Source organism: Monodon monoceros, unplaced genomic scaffold (assembly GCF_005190385.1).
Source record: "Monodon monoceros isolate NGI ecotype Baffin Bay Population unplaced genomic scaffold, NGI_Narwhal_1 Super_Scaffold_18, whole genome shotgun sequence".
NCBI lineage: Eukaryota > Metazoa > Chordata > Mammalia > Artiodactyla > Monodontidae > Monodon > Monodon monoceros.
The window spans coordinates 116,608,599-116,632,818 of record NW_021703774.1 but is presented as its reverse complement, the minus strand read 5'-3'; the positions used below and the strand labels follow the sequence as shown (position 1 = coordinate 116,632,818).

The following is a 24,220-nucleotide window of genomic DNA, read 5'->3' as shown; positions in this document are numbered from 1 at the left end:
TGTTTTGCTTGTAGTTACTCAAGCATGCAGACAGCAGAGCTCCCCCTGATCAATTTCCTTCCATATTTCACGAGCCACAAGGGCAAAGATGAACCATTTGACAATTGCAGTCCCTTCACAGGGGATCAGTTGAGGGCTCAGCTGCTGCAGTAACAGACTGTGGTCCAAGACTGTCAGCTCAATTAGCACCATATGCAAAACATGATGGAGAAGCAAAGTTCCTCTCCCTCCTTGGACATCATACCTTTTGGAAGGCTAACTAGATACAAAAAGAGCAGGGGTTGTACCTTTCTCCTCAGGCCAGAGATCCAAGGCAGCACAGCAGCCAACCCAACGGCAGGGTACTAATTAAATTAGGCTTCTAGAATTAAAACACTGCCCCAGGTGCCAGGCCCCACTGATGAGGATAGGTCTCCAAAGCACTCTCAGTCTAACTTTATGTTTAATTAGTGAGATAAAAAGAATAGTATCTCAAATATCTGTCTTTTAATCAATGGACTCATATGCAGGAAAAAGGTATCTTTGCCATCTTTAAAGAAGGTTTTGAAGCTCACTAATTTCACTAACTTCCATCTCTTCTTTTATCTCAACTAATCAGGAAAGGGTGAGATTCCAGCAAGATCACAAAATGCAATGAAAATAATTTGAATGTCGGTTTGCCCTTCAGTTTTTACTCATAATAATCCATGGTCTGGATTAATCCACTGATTAATCCACTGATTAATCCACTTCAAAAATTAATCCACAGTGAAGAATGTCAGGTTCTTCTTTCAGAGGTTTTCTTTTCCCATCCTTAAATTCAAATCAGTCAGAGGGAACAGAATTAATGTCCAGATTGAGGATAGTTTGAGGTGAGAAGAATAAAAATGGACGGGACACTGGATGACATATGTTTATCCTGTACCAGGTGTGAAATTGTAGGAGGCAGAATAGCACAGAGAAGTTCTCAAACTTTAGCCTATGTCAGAATCACTAGAGGGTTCATTCAAATGCAGATTGCTGGACCCCGCCCCAGGGTTTTAGAATCCGAAGCTTTGCAGTGGGACCCAAAAGCGTGCATTTCCGACAAGCTCCCGGGAGACCTGATGCTGCTGGTCCCAGGACCACACTTTGAGAAGCACTGGCATTGTAGTGAGCTTTCGAGTCAAGCATGACTCGAAGTGAAAATCTGGTTCAAGCCCTCACTGTGTGTGACCTTCCATGGGCAAGTTACTCAGTCTTTCTGACCCTCAGATTCCCCATCTATAAAGTGGAGGCAATGATTCTTACCTCATAGAGAGGATTAAGTAAAATAATGCATGAAGATCACATGTCACAGTGCCAGGCACATGATAAATGTTCCATAGCAATCAGCCATGCTTAATATAACATTACTGGGAGAGCAATCAACCAAGCACCAAGGGCTAATCTTTAACTTCCTGGATGCTAATTAAAGGATTATGGTTTGAAAGAATTTAAGTGTTTGTAAGACAAATAAACCATATATTAGCATCCTATAATCCAGGTCATACAACAAAAAGGATATGAGAATAATGTAAAAAGCACAACATGAATAAAATTATAACCAAATTTGCAGGTCAGTAAAGTTAAATATAAATGGTTAATTACTAATGTCTCCAAGGAACATGTATTAGACTCCTCTTTTGTGTTACCTCAAATCTTCTTGGTCTCACCTATGCCATTGGCCACTGAGTCATCCACCATCACCACAAACCAACTTCCTGTGGGTACAACTTGACCACACCTTGCCTCATATCAAGCCTGGTTCCTATTGCCTTGTACCCACCCCCAGATCACTGCCATTGGGGCACCCCTGTTGCCCTGAGGAGAGATGTCCCAAGTTCTTGAGGCCTTTGCAGCTCAACCTAGCTGTTAACACTTGGGGACCTATGGAGTAAACCTTTGACCGATAGGGATCAGGGCCAGGGAGTAAGGGCCCTTCAGGGATCAGGGCCCTTCTCCATCACACCCCAAATGTCCCAAGGCACATTCTTAGAGTCTCAGAGGAGAGTTTAGTGAGACTGACAATCAGTTGCCCTTGATTCCAAACACCGTCCAGCTCAATACCACACTGTAGGATTGGCTCTCCCTCCTACCCTTCCTCACTCCTGCTCTCCTCATTCCCACTTACATGGGATTGCTTTCCCTAAAGAAATAGTAGCACATGAAGTTTTTGCTCAGGCTCTGCTTGCTAGAGAGACCAAGCTAGGACAGACAGTATGTAAATAAATGAATTTTGACTGCTAGTTTCTCCTTAGTAAGGAGTGGTTTGTGGAATGAAGGAGTGAGCAATTGGATAATTAAATGAGAGTAAGAATGAGTTAACAAAGGAGTGAAGGGATTCTGTAGACTGCTGGGCTGAGATCATTTTAGCCTTGTTTCTTTCAGCCCCTTTGACTCTCCTATTGTCTTTGTTAAAAGATAAACTGTGGCATTTAAAAAGATTTAAGAATTTATTTGAGCAAAAGTTCATTTAAAGTGGGCAGTGCCAAATTGGAAGTAGTTAGGAGCAATCTACCTGCAGGAACCAGGGGTAAGACTTTTATGGAGAAGAAACAGAAACAAAGCAAAGCAGTTATTTGATTGGCTCTAGCTTAAGTGGTTGCCTTATCTGGGAAAGCCTAGTTGGTTGTTTGTGATTGGTGGTCCTTAGATTTTGATTTCTTAACCTTGAGGCATTTACAGGTTTAGGTTTGGGTTGCTTACGTAGGTTGGTAAGGCGTTAGAAACACCTGTCTAATGGCTTCCTTGTTTAATTAATTTAACACTGTTTTCACGCTTTCACAGTTTCTCTTTTATGTGTGGGATGTGGTACTTAGCACTACTATGCTTGATTATGCCCTTTGTAAGTAACACTGTCACCAGCAAAACTGGCTCTGTGCTGCTAGGGATTTGCTACCTTCACTCTAAATTTCTATAAGTTGATTTTTTCCTCTTCCTGTTTAGTTGTTATTTCTCTCATTCTACCAATCTGCTTACTAATTTTTCTACTTTATTAGTATATTCCTATTTAGCATTCTCATTATTACTGCTACTCTTTCTCCTCCCTAGTTGTGTGTTTAGTGTCTCTGCAAGTTGGAAATGACTTTTTACATGCCCTTCAGGGAGTTCTTTCATTTGCATGAAAATGACCAGTTTCCTGGCATTGCCAGGAGGGTACTAACCCCCCAAACAAACTCTGTCTCTATAGTGCTTCTTGTTCTTTCAATTTAATCATCCCTCACCCCTTGCTTGGAAGTCTAATGAATGAAATGATCTGTCATTGCTTTTGCTTTTAACTCTTCAATGCTCCTTAAATATGGGCTCCATGCAATTTTTTTCAGTAGCAGTCACAAAAGAATAGGGAAGCAAAGCTCAGATTTTGTTAGAGTCGATCCCCACCTACCATGTTACAGTTCCTCCTTAGTACAGTAATTGCCTGCCCATCCTTCAAGCCATAGTTCTTCACATAGACAACAAGGAAGCTGAATAAAAAATGAACAGAATAGGGCTGGATTGGAAAGTCACCAAATTAAAGGCAAAGACGAGGATGAAAAGCAATGGAATAAAGGCATAGGGTTGTTAGTCTACCGCTCAGTTCTGCGGAACCCTAAATGTCCAAGTTTTTTGGCATCCACATATTCACCAAAAGTCTTCCATTTCCTGTATTACAAAGTCAGTGCATTCTGGGGGCAAGTTCAACTGGTCAAATCTATGCAAAGCAAGCACATTTTAAAAAATTCTAGCAATTAAAATAATTGGCTAGCTAAGAAAAGACTGTCCTAGTTAATTGGTCTCCACTGAAGAAACATTAGGCTTAAGAGAAAATGTATGTTTAATAGAAGTAATAAGTTATTAACACAAATGGAAATCCTGCAAAATGTAAAACAGTGAGTAGTGAAAACTGTTCAAGTTGCTTGCTAAAGCTAAATTAGTTTGTTCCTTTCTCCCACACTATCCATTAAGCTGTTAACTGATTTAAAATATTAATAGAGTTCAGGAATCACAGAGAAACACCTCCTTATTTGCAATTTTTCTGTCAGATGTCTTACTACTGTATCAAAAATGATTATTCATAGTACAGGCATATGCTGCAATTAATCGAAGCCATACTGCACAGCAAACAGGAGTGTTTACAAATGTTCCTAGAGTTCTTAGCCTGGTTAAAAAACAGATCCTGTATCCCCTTATAATTTTAAGTGATCTGCCTTAAAAGTCATGTTTTCTCTTGTTTATATTATAGATTCCATAGAGTTCAGTTTTCCTGTGGTGCTAATTTATGGTATTTATTTTGTAAACCCGGCATTAATAACTATCAAAAAAAAAAAAAAAAAACCACCATGCATTTAAAGGGAGCTATTAGTTGCGTCTCCAAGGAGAAGATGACTAGTATTCTGTGCCCTCGTAGCTGCCTGTCACCCTGCTGGGTCACTCAGGGATTTCATAATGTACAGCAGGCAAATGAGTGTTTGTTATCATTTCTTAGGGCTTTGTTGCACAATGCCTTTGGAGAACTGGGATAAACCACGAGTGTGTCACACAAAGCCCCTTTTTCCCATTCTTTTAAGGCCTGGTCAGAGACAGAAGCAACATCCTCATTCACACCCTCTTGTCTCTAGACCTTACCCTAGTTTCCACTCTGCTCTTTTTTTAACTTTTTATTTTAAATAATGATCAATTCACAGGAATTTCCAAAATAGTGTACAGAGAGGTCCTGTGTATTCTTCACCCAGTCTCCCCCAGAGGAACATCTTGCATAACTACGGTGCAATATCAAAACCTGGAAATAGACATTGGTCTACTCCCCTTTTTATTTTTGAAAATTTTTTATTTTAGTTTTTGACAGGAAAATAGGATTTATTGATGAATGTGAGTAAGGAGGGGACAGTGCCAAGGGTGTCAGGAGCGCAGGGCCCGCCATTTGTCCAGAGGGCCATGATTAGGGATGTATTTGACTACACAGCCTGAGCCACTTTTCTGTCACCATGTTTTCAAATTCATCAGCAGTAAACTTAGTAAATCCTCACTTCTTAGAGATGTGGATCTTCTGGTGGCCAGAGAACTGGAACTTGGCCCAGGGTAGGGCCTCAATCACATCTCCTTGGTCTGCAGCTTGGTGCGGATGGACATTATGATTTGGCCACCATGCCCTAGGGCTTTCCAAAGTCACTGTGCATACCTGTCTGGAGCCTAGACTGGGGACAGCATGCCAGTCATGAATGTCCACTGGAAAGGGCTGCTGCCAAGGTCCCTTAGGGCAACCCATACAGGCAACAGGCTCATACACTACCCTACCTAGGAGGCTGCTGTTTGCAGCCATTGCACACCAGGCCCCCACGGGGAAAAGAGCACGGTGGGCTGAATTGGCTGCAAGGTCTACTCCCATTTTTAAAGGGGCCTATTACTTACCTCTGAGTAGAAAGAGTCCCTGAGCCCATCTTATTTTACCAGCTACAGTGGACAAATTACAAAAGAGTGAAAAAAAAAATGAAAACTGAGGTATTCAGAAGGTAGAATACTCCTTTGCTTCTCTACTAGAAAGTTTTATACAACCTAATTGTTTCCTTGACCCATATGTGAACTCTTCCTTGAGGTTGATATAAGGGAAGAAATATCACTAACAAGAGCGTTACAATTTTAAATGCCACTAAAAAGAGCATTACAATGTTAAGTGCCAATAACAAGAGCATTGTGATTTAAAAATCTCTTCCCAACCATTTTAAGACAATTGTGTTAAACCATCATTTAAGAAGCTTTAGTTGTGGAAAAATTTAGTCTCAATCGCTAGTATCTTCATAGTCAACCCGAACTTTATTGGGAATTTGTAACTGTGAATATTTGAAAAAATATATTCTCTCACTTTACAATTAAATGATATAAATATTTTGAAGATTATGTCAAAAGTCTGTCTTTCGTAACATGAGGACTCAATAATTTGAAGGGCTTTCCCAATATAAGTAGAACCTGCATAAAATTAAAATTTTTACTTTATTGCTGAATTTGCAGTGATCAGGTAAAGACAAGGGAAAAACAAGGTTGCCCTGAGGGCAATGGATTATTAGTACTGAAATTGGTGACTAAGCCTTGCGCCAGCAATGAGGGGGAAATTTATTAAAGATTGGCACATTAAACTGGACCCTGAAAGGATTATTCACAAACTAAAATTAACTCAGTAGTCACAGACAAATGAGAAACAAACCACCATGAATGAAAGTCAACAGAAATAACAAGCTACAGTTCCAAACACCGAACATATCAGATATTAGAAGAATCGGTTTCAGAATAGAAAGTAGCTACACATACAGTACTTAAAGAAATCCTAAAAATAAAATGACACAAAGTAGGAAAAAGTTAGCAAGCAGCACGGGACCATCAAAATTAACGGATAGATTTACAGTTTTGTAGTTAAAGGAGGGGCGTTGGAGTAGATAATACAATCACATGCCTGGTAGTAAAATGAAGAAATAGGTCTAGTGTTGGTAATAGACATCTGGTGGGTTGGGAGATGTTCTGACTAATAAATGAAAATATAATATCACTGTGCATCTATTCATATATTTTTAAATTTGTTTTGCTCTTATAAGAAAATTTGCTCTTAATACTATTGATGATTATTGCCACAGTAATATTATCCTAGAGTTTTATCATGCAGTTTTATAGACCCTTTTTCCACTTTAAATGTTGATAGAGGTGGTACAGGTACATATACCTTAGGTTTTTGGCACCCTTTGGAGATTCAATTTAGTTTCTGTATAAGTTGTTTTTATACTTCTCTTTTTTCCCCTTTCATTCTTATTTTATGCCTATTACAGAAAAATATCAAAAGTTTTTGTGGATACCAGTGACTTATAATAAATAGTAAGTTTTAACAATTTTATATCACTTTTTAGCTATCTTTGGATTACATATTAATTCATTTTGAATATTTCAAAATCAATATTGAATTGTTGTATTTCAGTATGTCTCTCAATATGCTTTGAATATAGACACGACTAAGGCTTACTGATGGACTTGACATGGAATGCAAAACAGAGAGATGAACAGTTTTTGTGAAAAAAAAAATGAACAGGTAGACTTGGATTAAAGATTAAATACAACTTTTAAGAAATGAAAAATAAAATTGTTGAAAGTACAAGTACAGTGAATGCATTAAATAGAAGATTAGACAGATAAATAGAAAAGAATTGGCAGATAGCTCTAAAGAAATTACACAGAATACAACTTTAAGGAACAAAAGGTGAAAAAGTCTCAGAACTTTTTTGCTCATCTCTAAAATAGGAATTAAAATACAGTCATTCCTCAAGGTCCATCCATGTTACTGCAGATGGTAAGATTTCATCTTTTTATGGCTGAGTAGTATTCCACTGTATATGTATTATAACACATCTTCTTTATCTATTCATCTGTTGATGGATACTTAGGTTGTTTCCATATTTTGGCTGTTGTAAATAATGTAATGAACATGGTGGGTGGTTACATCTTTTCAGACTACTGTTTTTGTATTCTTTGGATAAATACCCAGAAGTGGGTCATATGGTAGTTCTATTCTTAATTTTTGGAGAATCTCCATACTGTTTTCAATAGTGGCTGCAGAAAAACTAATAAACAAACACAAAATAAATGAACAAACCAAACCAAACAAAAACAAACACACAGATACAGAGTAGTGATTACCAGAGGGGAAAGGGTGAGGGGGACAGAGAATGGATAAAGGGGATCAACTGCATGGTGATGGATGGAAAATAAACTTTTGGTGGTGAGCACATTGTAGGGTATACAGAAGCAGAAATATAATGGTATCAGCTTAAAGAAAAATGCACAACATAAAAGTTATTAAGTTTTATTTGGGGAACTTACTAAGGACTATAACATGGGAAACTGCTTCTCAGTTTAACCTGAAGAGGTAGGGGTGGAGCCAGGATATATATGAATTTTTTGGCTGGGAAATATGTATAGTCAAGCATACATCTTGGTAACAGTTCACTGCTAATCATAAACAACAGTTAATCTCAAGTGAGTAATTTTAGTACTTTTCTATGTATGGGAAGATGCGAGAATCTAGGGTCACTGAAGTTCTTCCTTAGATATGTATCTTAACTAGATGAATTCTCCTTAGGGCGCTCTGTCAGTGGGTGACTGCAATGGATTGTGACTTAACATTTGTATGTTGGGATGATGAGCAACACTCTTTGTTCTTTTTGTTTACATTATACACATAAAACTTATATAATATTATAATTCATTGTTAGCTCAATTTAAAAAACTACAGTCATCCCTTAGTATCCAAGGGACGTTGGTTCCAGGACCCCCCATGGATACCAAAGTCCAAGGACGCTGAAATCTCTTATATAAAATGGTGTAGTGTTTGAATGTAATTTATGCACATCCTCCTGTATGCTTTAAATCATCTCTAGATTACTTATAATACCTAATACAATGTAAATGATATGTAAATAATTGTAAATAAAATGTAAATGCTATGTAAATAGTTTCCAGTACATGGCAAATTCAAGTTTTGATTTTTGAAACTTTCTGGAATTTTTTAAAAAATATTTTCGATCTGCCATTGGTTGAATCTGCAGATGCAGAACAGAAGATAGGGCAGGTACAGTGGGCTACAGAGGGACAACAGTACCTGCCCTATCTTCTTCTGTTAGCCACTAGATTCTACTTCATGAGAACAATGCAAGGTACGTGTGATAGTAACCTATAAGTGGAAAACACTATTATATACCAACAGGTAGAATGGAGACTACCTCTGTCCCTTTCTGTCTCTTTCCCTCAGGCTAGCCTTATCTAATTCATTTTTCTCTTTGTTGGTTCTCTTCAAGTCGTTCTTGTTCATTATACTCTGATTTTCCCTGGGCATAACTGTTGAGAGGCAAAGTGAATATAATCTGTGATTTAGCCCTTCCCCAACCCCTTAGGATCAACTGAGGCACCTGTTTGCCAGGTGTGGACTGGACAGGTGTGGAGCTATTTATCATACTGGTTAGAGGCGCTCAGCTGAGAGGCAACCCCTTGACTTGGGTGGCTCAGGGTGCACAATCCTTTTCAAGGATTGAAAAGTACACTGAGCCTTAGGAGACACATGGGCTAGGAATTGCCAGGAGCACAAGTTCTTCTACTGAGAAGGGGCACTCAACTCTCCATGGCTGTCCAGAGGCTAATCAGCCACAAATCTACTGAGACTCGGCTTCACAGATCCTACAGTTTGCAAATGGAGATTAAGATTTGAAAACAACAGAATCTAATTGCTATTGAGAAGCAATCCCCTCTAGAAGAGGCCTCAGCAGCAAAGAGAAGGATATTTATTGTAGTCTAATAGGGTATGACTCAAATACAGCCTCTCGGGCAACAGAAAATGATTCCAGCATTATCCTTGCAATTGTAGTGGTACTTGTGTGTTGGAAGCCCTCATCTTTGTGGTGTGAAGGGCAGGATACAAAGTTCTGGCTAAGAGAGTAGACTCTAAAGCAGTGGTTCTCTACCCCAGCTGCACGGGGAGCTTTAAAAGAGACTGGTAGGGCTTCCCTGGTGGCGCAGTGGTTGAGAGTCCGCCTGCCGATGCAGGGGACACAGGTTCGTGCTGGTCCGGGAAGATCGCACATGCCGCGGAGCGGCTGGGCCCGTGAGCCATGGCCGCTGAGCCTGCGCGTCCAGAGCCTGTGCTCCGCGAAGGGAGAGGCCACAACAGTGAGAGGCCCACGTACCGTAAAAAAAAAAAAAAAAAAAGAGACTGGTACCCAGTCCTACGCCCAGAGATTCTACTGGTCTGGGTGCAGCCTGGATATAAGGATTTTTCCAAACCTCCCAGTGAGTTCTAATGTGCAGCCCAGGCTCAGAGCACTTCAGAACGCTGGTTCTCACAGCTTAGCGTGCACCAGTGTCACCTGGTGGCCTTTTTAAAACACAGTTTGAACTCTAGCTTCTCAAGGTCTGGTCCCTGGCTCAACAACATCAGCATCATGTGGGGATTTGTTAGAAATGCAGATTCTCGGTGCCTTACAGCCCTAACTAATTGGAAATTCTAGGAGTGGGACCCAGCACATTTGAATTTAAAAGGCCCTCCAGGTGATTCTAATTCAAAGCTAAACTTTGAGAACTCCTGCTACAGATGGAGCCATTTTTTTTCTGGGTTAACCCCCTTCTGTGACGCTTCCTAGCTTCACAACTTGAATATGTTACTTCTTTTTGTGTCCAGTTTCATCACCTATAAAATAGGGCTAATAGTACCTTCCTCATAGCATTGTGAGGCTTAATGAGTAAAGAAATAAAAGAGTAAAAGAATAAAATGAATAAAATAGTAAAAGCATAATGTGTTAAACTGTATCATACCGATTTAAATTAGGCTTCTGAAATCACATTAACATCTACCTTTTCATCTCAGTAGTTATTCAGAATTGAGATCTGTGGAGAAAAGCCTTGGCTCCAAAACAGTAATCACCTGGGGGGATTTTTTTAAGTCCTGTTGCCCAAACCTCACCCCCGGAGATTAAAAAAATCTCCTCCGGGGAATTCTAAGGTGCAGCCAAATTTGAGAACCAGTGATTCAGATTTGAGTTTGTTAAGCCGATTTGTTTATGCTTAGATAGGTTTGTAATTTGTTGAATTCTCCTGGAGAGTTCTGTGCTTAGTAAGGAGCCACTAACATTATGATTAGTTCAGTGGGGAGAGTTTCCATTCATTTTCAAAGATTTCCTTTTCTTTAAATTAATCGATGGCAGGTGTGTGTGTGCACATGCGTGCGCCCGTGTATGCATAAAATAACTAGTATGTGGTGCTTCTGCTGTCTCTAACCATAAACTTTTGCATTCTCAGTGGGGATTACAAGCAGGCAATGACAAACCTCGGGACATCTGTAATTCAGACGACCAAAATATTTCACTTAAGCCGCATTTGAAAACTTGTATTTCAGCATTTGCAAAGCAAGAACAAAATTAGCTGTTCTAAAAAACAAAACCGAAAAAACACCAAGTTTTAGAGAGTGCATTTGATTAGAAATTGGGATTCTGTACCTCTAACAAGAAAATCTGACTAACGAGGAGCAGCATTGTGAAGTGAAAGAAGCTCTAGACTAGAGATAGGAGTTGCAATCCTGTTTTGTCCCTCACCAGTGTGTAGCCTATTCCTCAGACCCGCTGGGTCTCTGCTTTCTCAATCTGATACCTACAGAGGTGCTCGTGGAAATTTTGATCTCCAGGGTCCCTATTACCTCTAATGTTTTATGAAAATAATGACCATTTTCTCTTCAGTCCACAAATTCAGATACTCCCTGCATCCTATCAACATCCATTAAATTTAAGCTTAAAAACTTCCAGAACGTGTAACAGAATTACCTCTGCATTTTAGTTGTCGTCCTTTTACCAGATATTTACTGAGTGCGTGCCATGTCCAGCCACTGCTCTTGACACGGAATTGAACATGGACCAGAGCAGACCATGTCTCTTCTCTCATGGAGCTGACATTCTATTGCACAACAGGTCAGCCTGTGTTACAGGAAATGTAATTGTCACAACTCTACAGTTCCTTTTCCCTTCCTCACAACATCTCACACTTGCATTCTAACAGATGGACTGGAGAAGATGGTGACGGTGTGGAAGGAGAGATTGAAAACCTGGCTAAAGTGAAGCTTTTTAATAATAGTCTTAAAAAAAGAGGAAGGTTGTAATAAATCATTCTTACTCCACTGAGGAGTGAAAGGGCAATTAGTTCCTTTGTGCCAGTTGTTTCCAAACTTTTGTGACTAAGGCACATTTTTGAAAACTGAAATGTCTGTGGCATATGAAACGGTGAGGATTAGTCTCCTTGGTTATAGAAGCTGATTGCTTTTCAAAAGCACATGTTAGCAAATTACAGTCCTCGGGCAAAATTTGGCAGTCCACCTTTCTTTGTAAATAAAGTTTACACACCCGTTTGTTTAAGTATTGTCTATGGCTGCTTTTGCCCTGAAATGTCAGGATTGAGTAGTTTTGACTGTGTGTACTGCAAAAATCACGGACTGATGAAATACCAAAAATGATTTAAGTAGCTTATCAGCTGACAAGTCAATTAGGTCCTAATTTGATGTTCTTGAAAACAAAGAATTGAAAACCCCTTGACTTGCAGAAGGATTTATTAATCAGCCATTAAGGTCATTCCCTTTCTCAATATCCGCACCATATTTCAAATTGTTCCTTTGTCATTTGTGTCATCCCAGAGACAACACAGTAAAATTGGTAAATGGATGAAGAGCTGGTCTCTATTATGAAGAGAGAATGGGAGATTGGCAAAAGGGAGATTAGTCTTGACTGCAGGCTAGCTCTCAGACAGGTCCATTTTATGGAGGTTGACGTCTACAAAGTAGCCTTAGCAGTGAATCCCTTGAAAAGCTTCATCTCCCCCCAGAGGTACACCCACACCAGCTTGAGGGTTTCTGTGTCACATTCGTACCAAGCTCCCGAACAAGTGTGAGGTTTCTCCTATGATTTTGCCCTTTCTATGCCCTTTAATCATAAGAAGATATTTAATAGGACCAGAAAGCATTTGACAAAGGAGACAGAGAGCTAGTTCTTATATATTCTTTGGTATCAGCTTATCTGTTTCAGGTATCTCTGTGTACCTCATTTTCCCTAGTAAAAAACGGCGTTTGCATCACTCCAAAATATTATAAGTTTGCAAAGATTATTAAACAGTCTGAGACTTCTGATAGGAATTTCAAAGGGAATGTGCATTCTCAAACATCCAGCATTTTATCGTAGAGTTTATGTTTTCTGTTATTTTAAAGAGCATGGTTTTCCTGTCACAGGGCATGATATTAGAGGGAAGGAGAAAACATAATAAAGAGGGAAAAATGAGTGAATTTGAGAGCAACTTTTAAACAATACCAGCTGTATTTATTCCCTGTTCTTTGTACCTCTTGCTGCTGGCCACGATAACTGGGAATATCTTTCAAATGACACAGGTGGTATAGGAGACTAGAAGAAAATATTACCCAAGGTCAGAAGTGGCCTCTCAAGGGCCACAGTCCTTGAAGCTGTTGGAATACTTCACATGCTAGATGAATCTTTTTACAGCCTTCTTTTCTTTTCTCAAATAATGATCTCCAATGGCAATCATTGTGGCAAAATTATTGATCTTAGAAGTTTCAAACTACTCAACTATAATTTAAATTTACAACACAAGACTTTACAAAGCCATAGAAAAGGCTTAACTCAAGAAATTCAAATAACCTCATTCTGTCTATCTTTACTTTGGTTGTCTATTTCTCTCTTGAATTATTTAAATAATCTATCATATTCTTTGATCAATAATGACTGGAACTATAACCCTTTTCTTATTGATAAAACACATATGCATAAGATTTGATTTTTACTTCTACAAGTAAACAAAAATATGTAGAGATTCACATTTAGCATCTTAGTACCTATTTAATATTCCTCTTCCTAGAAGGAAGTGTACGTGATTAAAAAAGTCAGAGTTTGGAGTGAGGACACATGAGATTGACCATGATTTTAGACAAGTCACTTAACTGAGCTTCTATTTACTTATCTATGAAATAATGATAACAATTTTCCTCTCTGATATTATTCCATATATGTAAAAGACATATATGAACGCAGTCAGTATAAACACATATATTCAAAAAGTACAGTCCAATGAAAATAATTCTCTCTGCTCTACGCTATGGAGTTTAAATTTTGTAAGGAAAAGAACAAAGAAGATTTTAAAAGTCTGGTCTTATTTATAAAGGACCATTCATGTCTTCTCTGTAAACATATGGTTTATTTATGCTTTTAATAATGAAACTAAGATAAATAATCAGTTCAGTCAAACATAAAATAATTTTATCAATATAGTGTTTGCAGAGAAAGAATTCACTTCATCGAAATATCACAACACTGAATCTCACAGTCAAACCCACATGCAGACTGTAGTATAATTTTACAGAAAGTTTTGATGGAATGTGTTAAGTACAAAAATAATCCAATGCAATTTCCATTTAGCACATTGTACAAAACTCATTCTTCAATGGAATTAACAAGTTTACAGTCTTTCCCATAAGGTGCTATGTATTCAAAGTGCTCTGTAGCAATGAGGTTGAGATCAGCGAAAAAATACTGTAGAACGCCACAGTAATACAGCTCAGTAATAAATGAAATTGGATATAATGTAGATGAAATCCACTCATAAAATGTAAGACAATGGAGATCTATGATGTGCCATGAGTGGTGCTCGTCCCCAGTAGGGGGTGGGGCTGAAGGACTTCACATATATATCATTACATGCCCAATAAAAATGAGTTTAAAGTTGAGGTCATCACTTTTATAAGTGAGTACCATTGCTTAGAGAAAAAAGAAAAAGAGAGAAGAGAGACAGATGGTAAAAGAGAGACAGAGAGACAAAGTACACAATGCTTCTGCAATCCATTTTCCAACTGAGACCAATCCTCAAAACAATCAATAGTCTGTGACAGCAATTTTCAGACTAGAGGGTACATGAGAATTACCCAGAGGGCTTGTTAGAACACCAATTGCTCTGCCCCACCCACTGAGTTTCCAATTTAATGGGTATGAGATGAAGGCAGGAATTTGTGTTTGGAACAGTTCTGGGTGATGCTGATATCCTGATCAAGGGACCACATTGTGAGAACCACTGGTCCATTATACCTTTGATCACTGAATGACTCCTTTATTAAAATGAAACACATCTAGAAAGATAAAAAAAAATAAATAAAGATAATATGCCTGGTCCTTAGGGACACAGGGCAGCCAGTATGGATTGTATAATGATTAGGGCAGCAGCACTCAATTTTGCCCACACAGTAAAACCAACTGAAGAATTAAAAAACAAAAAACTGATGCCTACACCCACCTAAAACTAATTCGATCTGAACCTCTGGGGTAGGGCCAGGGATTGAATCATTCATGAAAGTGCCCCATGAAAGTCTAACGTGTAGCATAACGGGAGAATCACTGCTTTAGGACGTTTTCTTTCACCTCCTCACATAATGAAATGATGGCCAAACATATGTGCCCTTTGGGGCACTGGCATATGAACAAAGAAAGATATCACAAGGAAATCAAAATCCCCAAGGGGCACACTGATACACAACTATTCCTAGTGATATGGGGGCAGGGGTAATTTAGGAAGAAGTTGTGACCATGGATTTGCAATGCACTGCAGGGTTAGTTCACAGGTTTGAAATAACAGAACTTGGGAAGGTGAGCAGCATGCTAATTTAATCCAAGTTGAGTGACACCAACCGGAGTGTAGAGTCTAGAATGTTGCTGTATGGACTGATGTGCAATGTTTACCTGCTATAGTGGTTGTTACTCATTTTACGTAGCTAAATTATTTACTACATTGATTTAAATTGAGTGGCCCTATAAATAAGGCCCCCAGGAGTGAAATGCCACAAGCATTTACCTGTCTACCTCTAAAGCAAGACTACAGAAACACGCAAAAACAAAGGGCAATTTGAAACAAGATTTACACTTAAAATTACTCATCTGACATAAATAGAAAGCATGATTATTTCTAAGTGTAAGTGAATAGACATGCCATGGAATCCTTTTCTGGAAGGACTTACAGGTCTGGAGCAATCTTTAGCACTGAGCATACCGGGAAGGACGTTTAGAGCTCATTTTCACAGGCAAAGCCACAGATTGTAAATAAAATGCTCATGTGTGAAACTGGGACTAATGTGTGATTATAAATTAAAAGGAATTTAAACAAACCCCAGACATCAGGACTGGGACTTTCAGGTAATCTTTGGTAAAAGTCAAACATTTGAAAACTATCAATTTGATTTGAATATAGACATGTTAACTATGTAGACTTAGGTATCAGCCTCCTCCATTAGGAACCAGCACCCTAGGGAGCGTCTGAGCAGCTCTTCTCAAGGTACTTGAGGTGCTACAGACCAGCATTGGCAGACTGGGAACTGCTCAGGCAAGCACAGGGATTTAAAAAAAAAAAAAAAAAGAGAGAAAATCTAAAGTCCTCGTTAGCTGATTCACTTTGTTATAAAGCAGAAACTAACACACTATTGTAAAGCAATTATATGCCAATAAAGATGTTAAAAAAAAATCTAAATTCCTGGTGAGATGCTCAGGTGATCCTTCTCCTCCACTCTAAGTTTTCCAGAAGACATCTTGAAAATATTCTGAAAAATAATAAAAAGGATAGGGCTATGAATATAATCACTCAGGATAGTAGAAACCAGGCACTAAGGATACGAGGGCATCAAGGAAATAGCAGGAAGGAACACGAGGAAATGTTGGAAATAATTTTGGTCTTTAGTCTTCAATATTTTACATATATACATATATTTTAACACATTTTAAATATTTTAATATATGTTGCAGATATATGCTATATATATTTATTAAACTGCACAAAAGTGCAGAATGGAGACACAGAGCCCATTTAAAGGCGGACATTCACAAAGGGAAATTAATTCTGGAACAGAGTTCAAGCCTTTCCTCCTGTGACCTGTCCCTGTGGCACACTCTCTCCTCTGCACCCATCTCTGGGGCCCTGTAATGGAGGCAAGGAGGATCTCACTGCTTCCTAGAGCTGTGCTTGCAGAGATGGGGGCTGTGACTTAGAGCTGCGAAGGGAACAGAAACTGGTCCCTGTGTGGCTTTGGCCACCCTGTCCGTCTCACCCAGGCCCCTGTCCTGATGGGCTTGGGGCTCAGCAGCCCAGAGTTGAAGGGTGTGTGTGTGCAGACACTGAGAAAGGGATGAGCCAACCCAAAGGGGGGATCTATTTAATCCTGCAGACAGGGCAGGCTTAAACTCACCATCAGCCGCGAAGTCTCTTAGGCCTTCCTGGGGTTCAGCGGAACATCTGGGTCTTCACTTCCTCTGTGCACTGCATGCTCTCGCTTCTCTTGGGCCCCAGTGCAATCGGGCTTTCCAGGGAGTGTTCCTGCGTCCCGTGCACTCTCTCCCCTGGGCTCTGACCCTCTCTCTTGGGAAAATCCCATTCTGAATTCTTCAGCTGCCCCGGACTCCTCACGGACTCCGCCTCCTGTGTGGGTTTAGCTTCCCCTCCCTCCCGAGCCGGCCCTGGCGGTGGGGCCCTCCCTTCCAGGTCAGAAGGTTGCCCTGGAGCCTCGACCTCAGCCTCCGTCTCCCAAGTCGCTGTCGCCTCCTCCCTGCTCAGCGCTGTTTCCTCTACAGCCACCTTGTGTGCAGCTGCCGTTTCTCTGAGCGTCTCATCCACTCTGTGCCAGCTTTCCTCCCCAGCCGCATCTGAGAAGGAGAAGGCTTCATGCGCTTCTGTTTGCCCCCCAGCTGTCTTCGAAACTGCCAACGCCTCCCACTGTGCGGCTGGTCCTGTCCCTCCTCCTCCTTGGTGGCGACCTTCCCCAGCTACAACCACGCCCCGCGAGCCCCTGTCCCCCTCGGTGTCCCCGTTCTTCATCAGCCCTACCCCCAGAGTGTGCTCTTCAAAAGCCACCTCCTCTGGGTCCTCACCCATCACTTCTTCACTCAACTTTCCTGCCATGGTGGATTCTCCCTCGGGAACATCTTCTTGGATCCTGGCTGGGACAGCCGCTCCCTCTGGCCCCTGTAAAGGCCCTTCTTTATCCCTCCCCTCCCAGCCCATCAGGCTGTCTTGATGTTTGGCTGCACACTCCCGGGCCTCGCCGGCAGCCCCGGGTGTCTGTGCCCGCCCTGAGAGCTCGCTTTCAGGGGCTCCTGACATCCCCCCTTCTGCAGGGCTCGCGCCCTCGTCCTGCTCTGCGGGGCCCACGTTCTCCCCGAGGCGCAGCCCTGCTCTGCCTCTGCGCCCTGTGTCTCCAGCTTCTCTCGGTCTTTCTCCTCCTTCTTTCCCCCAAACCGTTATGTTTTCCAGGGACTTTTCAAATCCAGGGGATGCTTCAGACATGGTCAGTGAATCCTCTCCTCGCGGCCCTGCGTCTTCAGTCAGTTCAGACGCCCGCACGGCTACTTCATCCTCAGCACCATGCCCCATGTCATTTTGGGGGGCTTGTGTCTCTTCCTTGGGTCTTACTTCCTTCAGGGGTTCCCCCTCTTCCTCTTTCAACTTTTGCTCTTCTTCTAAAGCGTCTTCATCCTGAAGCGCCTTTGTCCTTGCCACCGCTTCCCTCTCAGATTTGGTTTCCCCAAGAGGTGTCTTTGGCCTCTCAGCTTTCCTTCTCTCGCACGCTGCACCTGACTCCTCAGGTGACATTTCTTTCCTCTCATCTTCCTTCTTAGACTCTGACTCTATCTCAACCTCCTCCCTTTCCACAGGGCCCTTACGAAGTTCTTCAAGGCTGTCCTCCAAAACCCCCGTCCGAGTTGCCTGGGCCTTCACAGAAGTCCAGGAGCTCAAGGGCGTTTCCCTTCCCAGAACTGCCCCCCTCTCCTTGGCTGGCGCCTCTCCCCGCAGGATGGCCTCCTCTACACCCTCCTCTTTCTCGGGTGTAGCTTCTCCGGGTCCCACGTCCTCTAGGTCTGTGGATGCTTCCCCCTCACTGTCCTCCACACCTGGCTTTGCAGACCCGGCCTCGCTCACAGCCGCTCCCTCAGACTCTCCCTTCTCCGGCCTCGCTGCCTCTCTCAGGGCTGCTGCCTGGCTTGTAAGCACCGCCTTCTCCTCACCCTGCTCCCGGTCATAGGCTGCCGTCTCCATCTCCAGCACCGTTTGCTTCAAGGCCTGCTCCTCAGAAGCCTCCCCTTCATTCAGACCTCCGGAATCTCTTGCTGCTTCTCGTCCTCTGGGGTCTAACCCCTCCTTTTGTTGCCTTCTATCCCCTTCTGCTTCTGCCTCCGCCCCACTTACTACACCCTGAGGGATCGTTCTTTCCTCTGTAAACTGTCCTACTAATGCCGGCTGCTCTACTGTTGGCTTCCACTGCCCCAAGGGAACCTCATTAACCCCTGCTTTTCCCCACGGTGCTGCATCCCCTTTTTCTTCTGTGTCAGCATCCCTGTGTTGGGGACCTTCATCTTCCTCCACTGCTTCTTTCTTCTCCAGTGTATGCTCTTCTGATGCAACTTGCTTGGATTCCTTGTTTGAGCTGAGTGCTGCCCTTTCCTCCACCGCTAAATTCCTATTCAGTGCTATAAAATAAGGTTAGAAATCAAGGTTACTTTAATCAAAGTGCAGGGAGGAAATATTACAAAAAATCTTAGATATATAAGAGATATTTATATATAATATCAAGGGGCTACTTATATTATCTATACAACATTTTCTTGGTTCTAGGATGCCATTGACTATAACATGTACCATGATTTAACAATGGCTTTTCGTGATGAAAAGAAATGGTATCAAATTTAATGGGCACACTGGTATTAAAGGAAAATTGAACATCAGAAATGTTGAAAACAAACAAAAAGTCCGTGTCTTAAAATAATAAAATCTCTCTCTTTCTCTCTCTCTGTCACACACACACACACACACACACACACACACACACACACACATATCCCACTTTCATTTGAAATATTATGACTTGCAGAAAAAATTATGCAACAAGGAAAATAGTGAGGACTTAATTTTAAGAATCATTGTTCCCTATAGCACCATAATATGCCTGTTAGCTTATGTTTCTTGTACTCATATGGGCATTTAGCAACAGAATCATAATACAATGTGAGCTGATCATTCATTATCCCACACATTACTCCCATTAAAGCTACTATATCTAGATATAGTCATCAAATAACTTTGTAGTTCAAGGTAAGACTTTTTACTAAAGACACGAATTTGTATTATAGGTCAGAATACCTCCCATCTACATTCAGAAACTGATTTGCCTTTGGCAAAACAGGATCACAGAGCAAGACAGGACTTTTTAGTCTGCGACAATTTTCAATATAAATAACCTACTTGAAGTATTTCATAAGTTCTCATCCATAATTTCCTGCAAATCTGGGTGTTCTAGCTTTCATACTTCAATAAATACAAGTTCAATATGTTTCTTAGAAGGCTTCAAATAGATTTCTTATTATTTAGCAAATACATGTATTTCTGTTGCAATGATCCATGCAAAATAAATAAAGGCATTTCAGGCCAAATACCAAAAGCATTTAAATTTTCCAATTGCAGAATAATACTTAGGGAGATAGCTTCTAAAATGGTCACCTCAATGTTTTCTATCAATCTAATTTTTTTTCATTTGTAAAACACACTGGACTAGGTGCTATAAAATAAGTTATTAAACCAGGGTGTCAACCTCCAAATTATATAAATTTATAAAGTAGGCAAGTGTGTCTTCCTCACATTTTTTTCTCTTGCTTGCCCTTTTGTCTAGCCATCTCACCCCCACCCCATCACCAACAATCTCCCAGAAACCTAAAGCCCTAATCTTACTCACTTCGTCCCTATTCTGATACCCCATCTGGGAATGTCTTATAACTCCAGCTCCTCTCCGGACACCACACCTGGCTGTCCTTTTTGCTTTCCCTTGGCTTCTTGCCAGCTATTAAAATAAAACATTTTGAAGTAAGACAATAACAGCACATATTACATTTCCCTTAAAAATGCATTTGGGGGCTTCCCTGGTGGCGCAGTGGTTGAGAGTCCACCTGCTGATGCAGAGGACATGCGTTCGTGCCCCGGTCCGGGAAGATCCCACATGCCGCGGAGCGGCTGGGCCCGTGAGCCATGGCCGCTGAGCCTGCGCGTCCGGAGCCTGTGCTCCGCAACGGGAGAGGCCACAACAGCGAGAGGCCCGCGTTCCACCAAAAAAAAAAAATAATAATAATGAAATGTATTTGGAAGGTAACTTTATTCAAATGAGTAACATAGAAACTTCAAGTCTATCAGCAGGGATGGTGTTGAGTTTTATAGGGGGTCCTCAGCATACCACAGCAGTTATTTACTAAATATAGAACCAAATGCTCACTCAGAGAACATGGAGCCAATTCACTTGAAAGAATACAGTTTGTTTTATTTTGTTACAGATTATTACTGGATTCAAAACAAATGAAAACCATCATTTGGAACAACAATGTATCAAGTCCCTTTAGTAGTATATGTGTTGTTATTCAAATTCCTGCATGAAAGTATATTAAAAAGTTGTCAGAGGAATCAGGCTCCCTGACTTCAGACTATACTACAAAGCTACAGTAATCGGGCTTCCCTGGTGGCACAGTGGTTGAGAGTCTGCCTGCCGATGCAGGGGACGCAGTTCGTGCCCCGGTCCGGGAGGATCCCACATGCTGTGGAGCGGCTGGGCCCGTGAGCCATGGCCGCTGAGCCTGCGCGTCCGGAGCCTGTGCTCCGCAACGGGAGGGGCCACAACAGTGAGAGGCCGACGTAACGCAAAAAAAAAAAAAAGCTACGGTAATCAAGACAGTATGGTACTGGCACAAACACAGAAATATAGATAAATGCAACAAGATAGAAAGCCCAGAGATAAACCCGTGCACATATGGTCACCTTATCTTTGATAAAGAAGGCAAGAATATACAATGGAGAAAAGACAGCCTCTTCAATAAGTGGTGCTGGGAAAACTGGACAGCTACATGTAAATGAATGAAATTAGAACACTCCCTAACACCATACACAAAAATAAACTCAAAATGGATTAAAGACCTAAATGTAAGGCCAGACAGTATAAAACTCTTAGAGGAAAACATAGGAAGAACACTCTATGACATAAATCACAGCAAGATCCTTTTTGACCCACCTCCTAGAGAAATGGAAATAAAAACAAAAATAAACAAATGGGGCCTAATGAAACTTAAAAGTTTTTGCACAGCAAAGGAAACCATAAACAAGATGAAAATACAACCCTCAGAATGAGAGAAAATATTTGCAAACGAAGCAACTGACAAAGGATTAATCTCCGAAATTTACAAGCAGCTCATGGAGCTCAATATCACAAAAACAAACAACCCAGTCCAAAAATGGGCAGAAGACCTAAATAGAGATTTCTCCAAAGAAGATATACAGATCACCAACAAACACATGAACCAAAGCTCAACATCACTAATCATTAGAGAAATGCGAATCAAAACTACAATGAGGTATCACCTCACACCAGTTAGAATGGCCATCATCAAAATATCTACAAACAGTAAATGCTGGAGAGAGTGTGGAGAAAAGGAAACACTCTTGCACTGTTGGTGGTAATGTAACTTGATACAGCCAGTATGGAGGTTCCTCAAAAAACTAAAAATTGAACTACCATACAACCGAGCAATCCCACTACTGGGCATATACCCTGAGAAAACCATAATTCAAAAAGAGTCATGTACCACAAAGTTCATTGGAGCTCTATTTACAATAGCCAGTACATGGAAGCAACCTAAGTGTCCATCAACAGATGAATGCATAAAGAAGATGTGGCACATATATACAATGGAATATTAGCCGTAAAAAGAAACGAAATTATTTGTAGTGAGGTGGACGGACCTAGAGTCTGTCATACAGAGTGAAGTAAGTCAGAAAGAGAAAAACAAATACCATATGCTAACACATATATATGGAATCTAAAAAATAATTTTAAAAAATGGTTCTGAAGAACCTAGGAGCAGGACAGGAATAAAGACGCAGTCGTAGAGAATGGACTTGAGGACACGGGGAGGGGGAAGGGTAAGCTGGGATGAAGTGAGAGAGTGGCACTGACATATATACACTACCAAATGTAAAACTGATAGCTAGTGGGAAGCAGCCACATAGCACAGGGAGATCAGCTCGGTGCTTTGTGTCACCTAGAGGGGTGAGATGGGGAGGGTGTGAGGGAGACACAAGAGGGAGGGGATATGAGGATATATGTATACGTATAGCTGATTCACTTTGTTATACAGCAGAAACTAACACACCATTGTACAGCAATTATACTCCAATAAAGATGTCTAAAAAAAAAGTCAGTTATGAAAAATATTTAAAGAAAGTCCTCTGTTTTGCTAAGCTGGCCTCTAAATTTATGGAATTAAAGAACATTCAGAAATACAGGGTAATAAAATTGCCTAGCCACCATGTAATAATATACTATGCCTAAATTCTAGGAGAGAAAGTGCTAATGGCATCCAGCTGAGCTATTACATGCACACACACACACACACACACACACACACACACACACAGGGGAGTCAGACATGACATTTCTGAAGCAAGGGAGAAAGAGTGATTGAAGCCCTTCTAAGAAATATCAGTACAAAAATATGACGTGTTTTTGATAGCAACCTCATGGGCTTTTGGGGGAAAAATATAGCGAATATAAGAAAGTGAGCAATGTTCACAAACAAGGGAAATCTGATTTAGTGGCTGAGTGTGTACTTGGCAGTCAGGCAGACCTGGGTGAGAATGCCATCTCTGCCACGTAGTTGTACGAACTTGGGAAATAACACTTCTCTAAGCCTTCATTCTCTTATCCATATAACGGGAATAGCAACACTTGACTCAGAGAATCCTTGTGAGAGTAAACCATAAAATGCTTAGCACAGCGCCTGGCACACAGGAAGCCCTAACAAACCTTCCTTACACACTCCCCTCCCACTGCGTACAACGTATGATATTTTCTTGCTTGAATTGGATTTAATAGACAACAACTACTCTACCTGCCTTGCAGAAGTTTGGGGAGGTACACTAGAACTCCTCTGGTTGAACACCCACTACGAAAGATTTGGATTCTCAAAGCTCAGTGTCCTTCTGCAACTCAGCCCACTCCAAGTTCAAGTGTCACCTGGTCCTCTCCACATGGCTCCGGGGGAACGGGAGCTCAGGGAACCAGCGCAAGTGCAAATCATCTGGCTGCTTCTATTTATTGTGAGTAATAAAGTCCTTTTTCTCTGACCGAGGAGTTTTGTGTCTTCTGATGTAACTGTGGCTGGCTAACTTATTTACTTGATAATAGAGTGAAATCTCATATACCTCCCAGCACTTGATGCCTGTTATTAAAAATTGGAGTTGGGGGTACTGTGACCATATGAGGAATAAAATGAATCACCCTCCCCCTGCCAACTGCCACACACACATACGTGTATTCAAATCAGGGTGTTTTTTAAAATTCATCCACTAAATATAGGGAAACCTGATTTCAAGGACACGGGCTGTTTGACCAGATATGTATGAGTCATGGTCTGTTGAGTCACTCCAATGCGCACTCTTGCAGCTGGAATACTCATCACCAAGAGCCAGGTCGTTTGTTGATGGCAATGAATACTTCCTGAATTTTAAAAAATAAGGAGTTCAAGTAAATCCTCATGAAATGTGCCTGGGCGCTTCATGTCTCCAGTGGGTCAGTTAGGTATATCCACCTACCTGGTCAGCTAACTGGGAGGCA

The 24,220-nt window shown here is 41.0% G+C and overlaps 1 protein-coding gene and 1 non-coding gene across 2 annotated transcripts in view; both read right to left on the bottom strand.

Moving 5' to 3' along the window:
* Positions 1-5,213: 5,213 nt before the first annotated feature.
* On the bottom strand, positions 5,214-5,352 carry LOC114900122. Its single transcript, XR_003794742.1, has one exon. It is a non-coding gene; the product is annotated as a small nucleolar RNA SNORA70 (small nucleolar RNA).
* An 11,451-nt stretch (positions 5,353-16,803) lies between these two features.
* ERICH3 (glutamate rich 3) overlaps positions 16,804-24,220 on the bottom strand; it is a 101,451-nt gene continuing 94,034 nt past the window's right edge. Inside the window, exon 17 of the mRNA XM_029226994.1 lies at positions 16,804-19,043. Coding sequence (XP_029082827.1) covers positions 16,804-19,043 — 2,240 coding nt within the window. The remainder of the gene's footprint in view (positions 19,044-24,220) is intronic.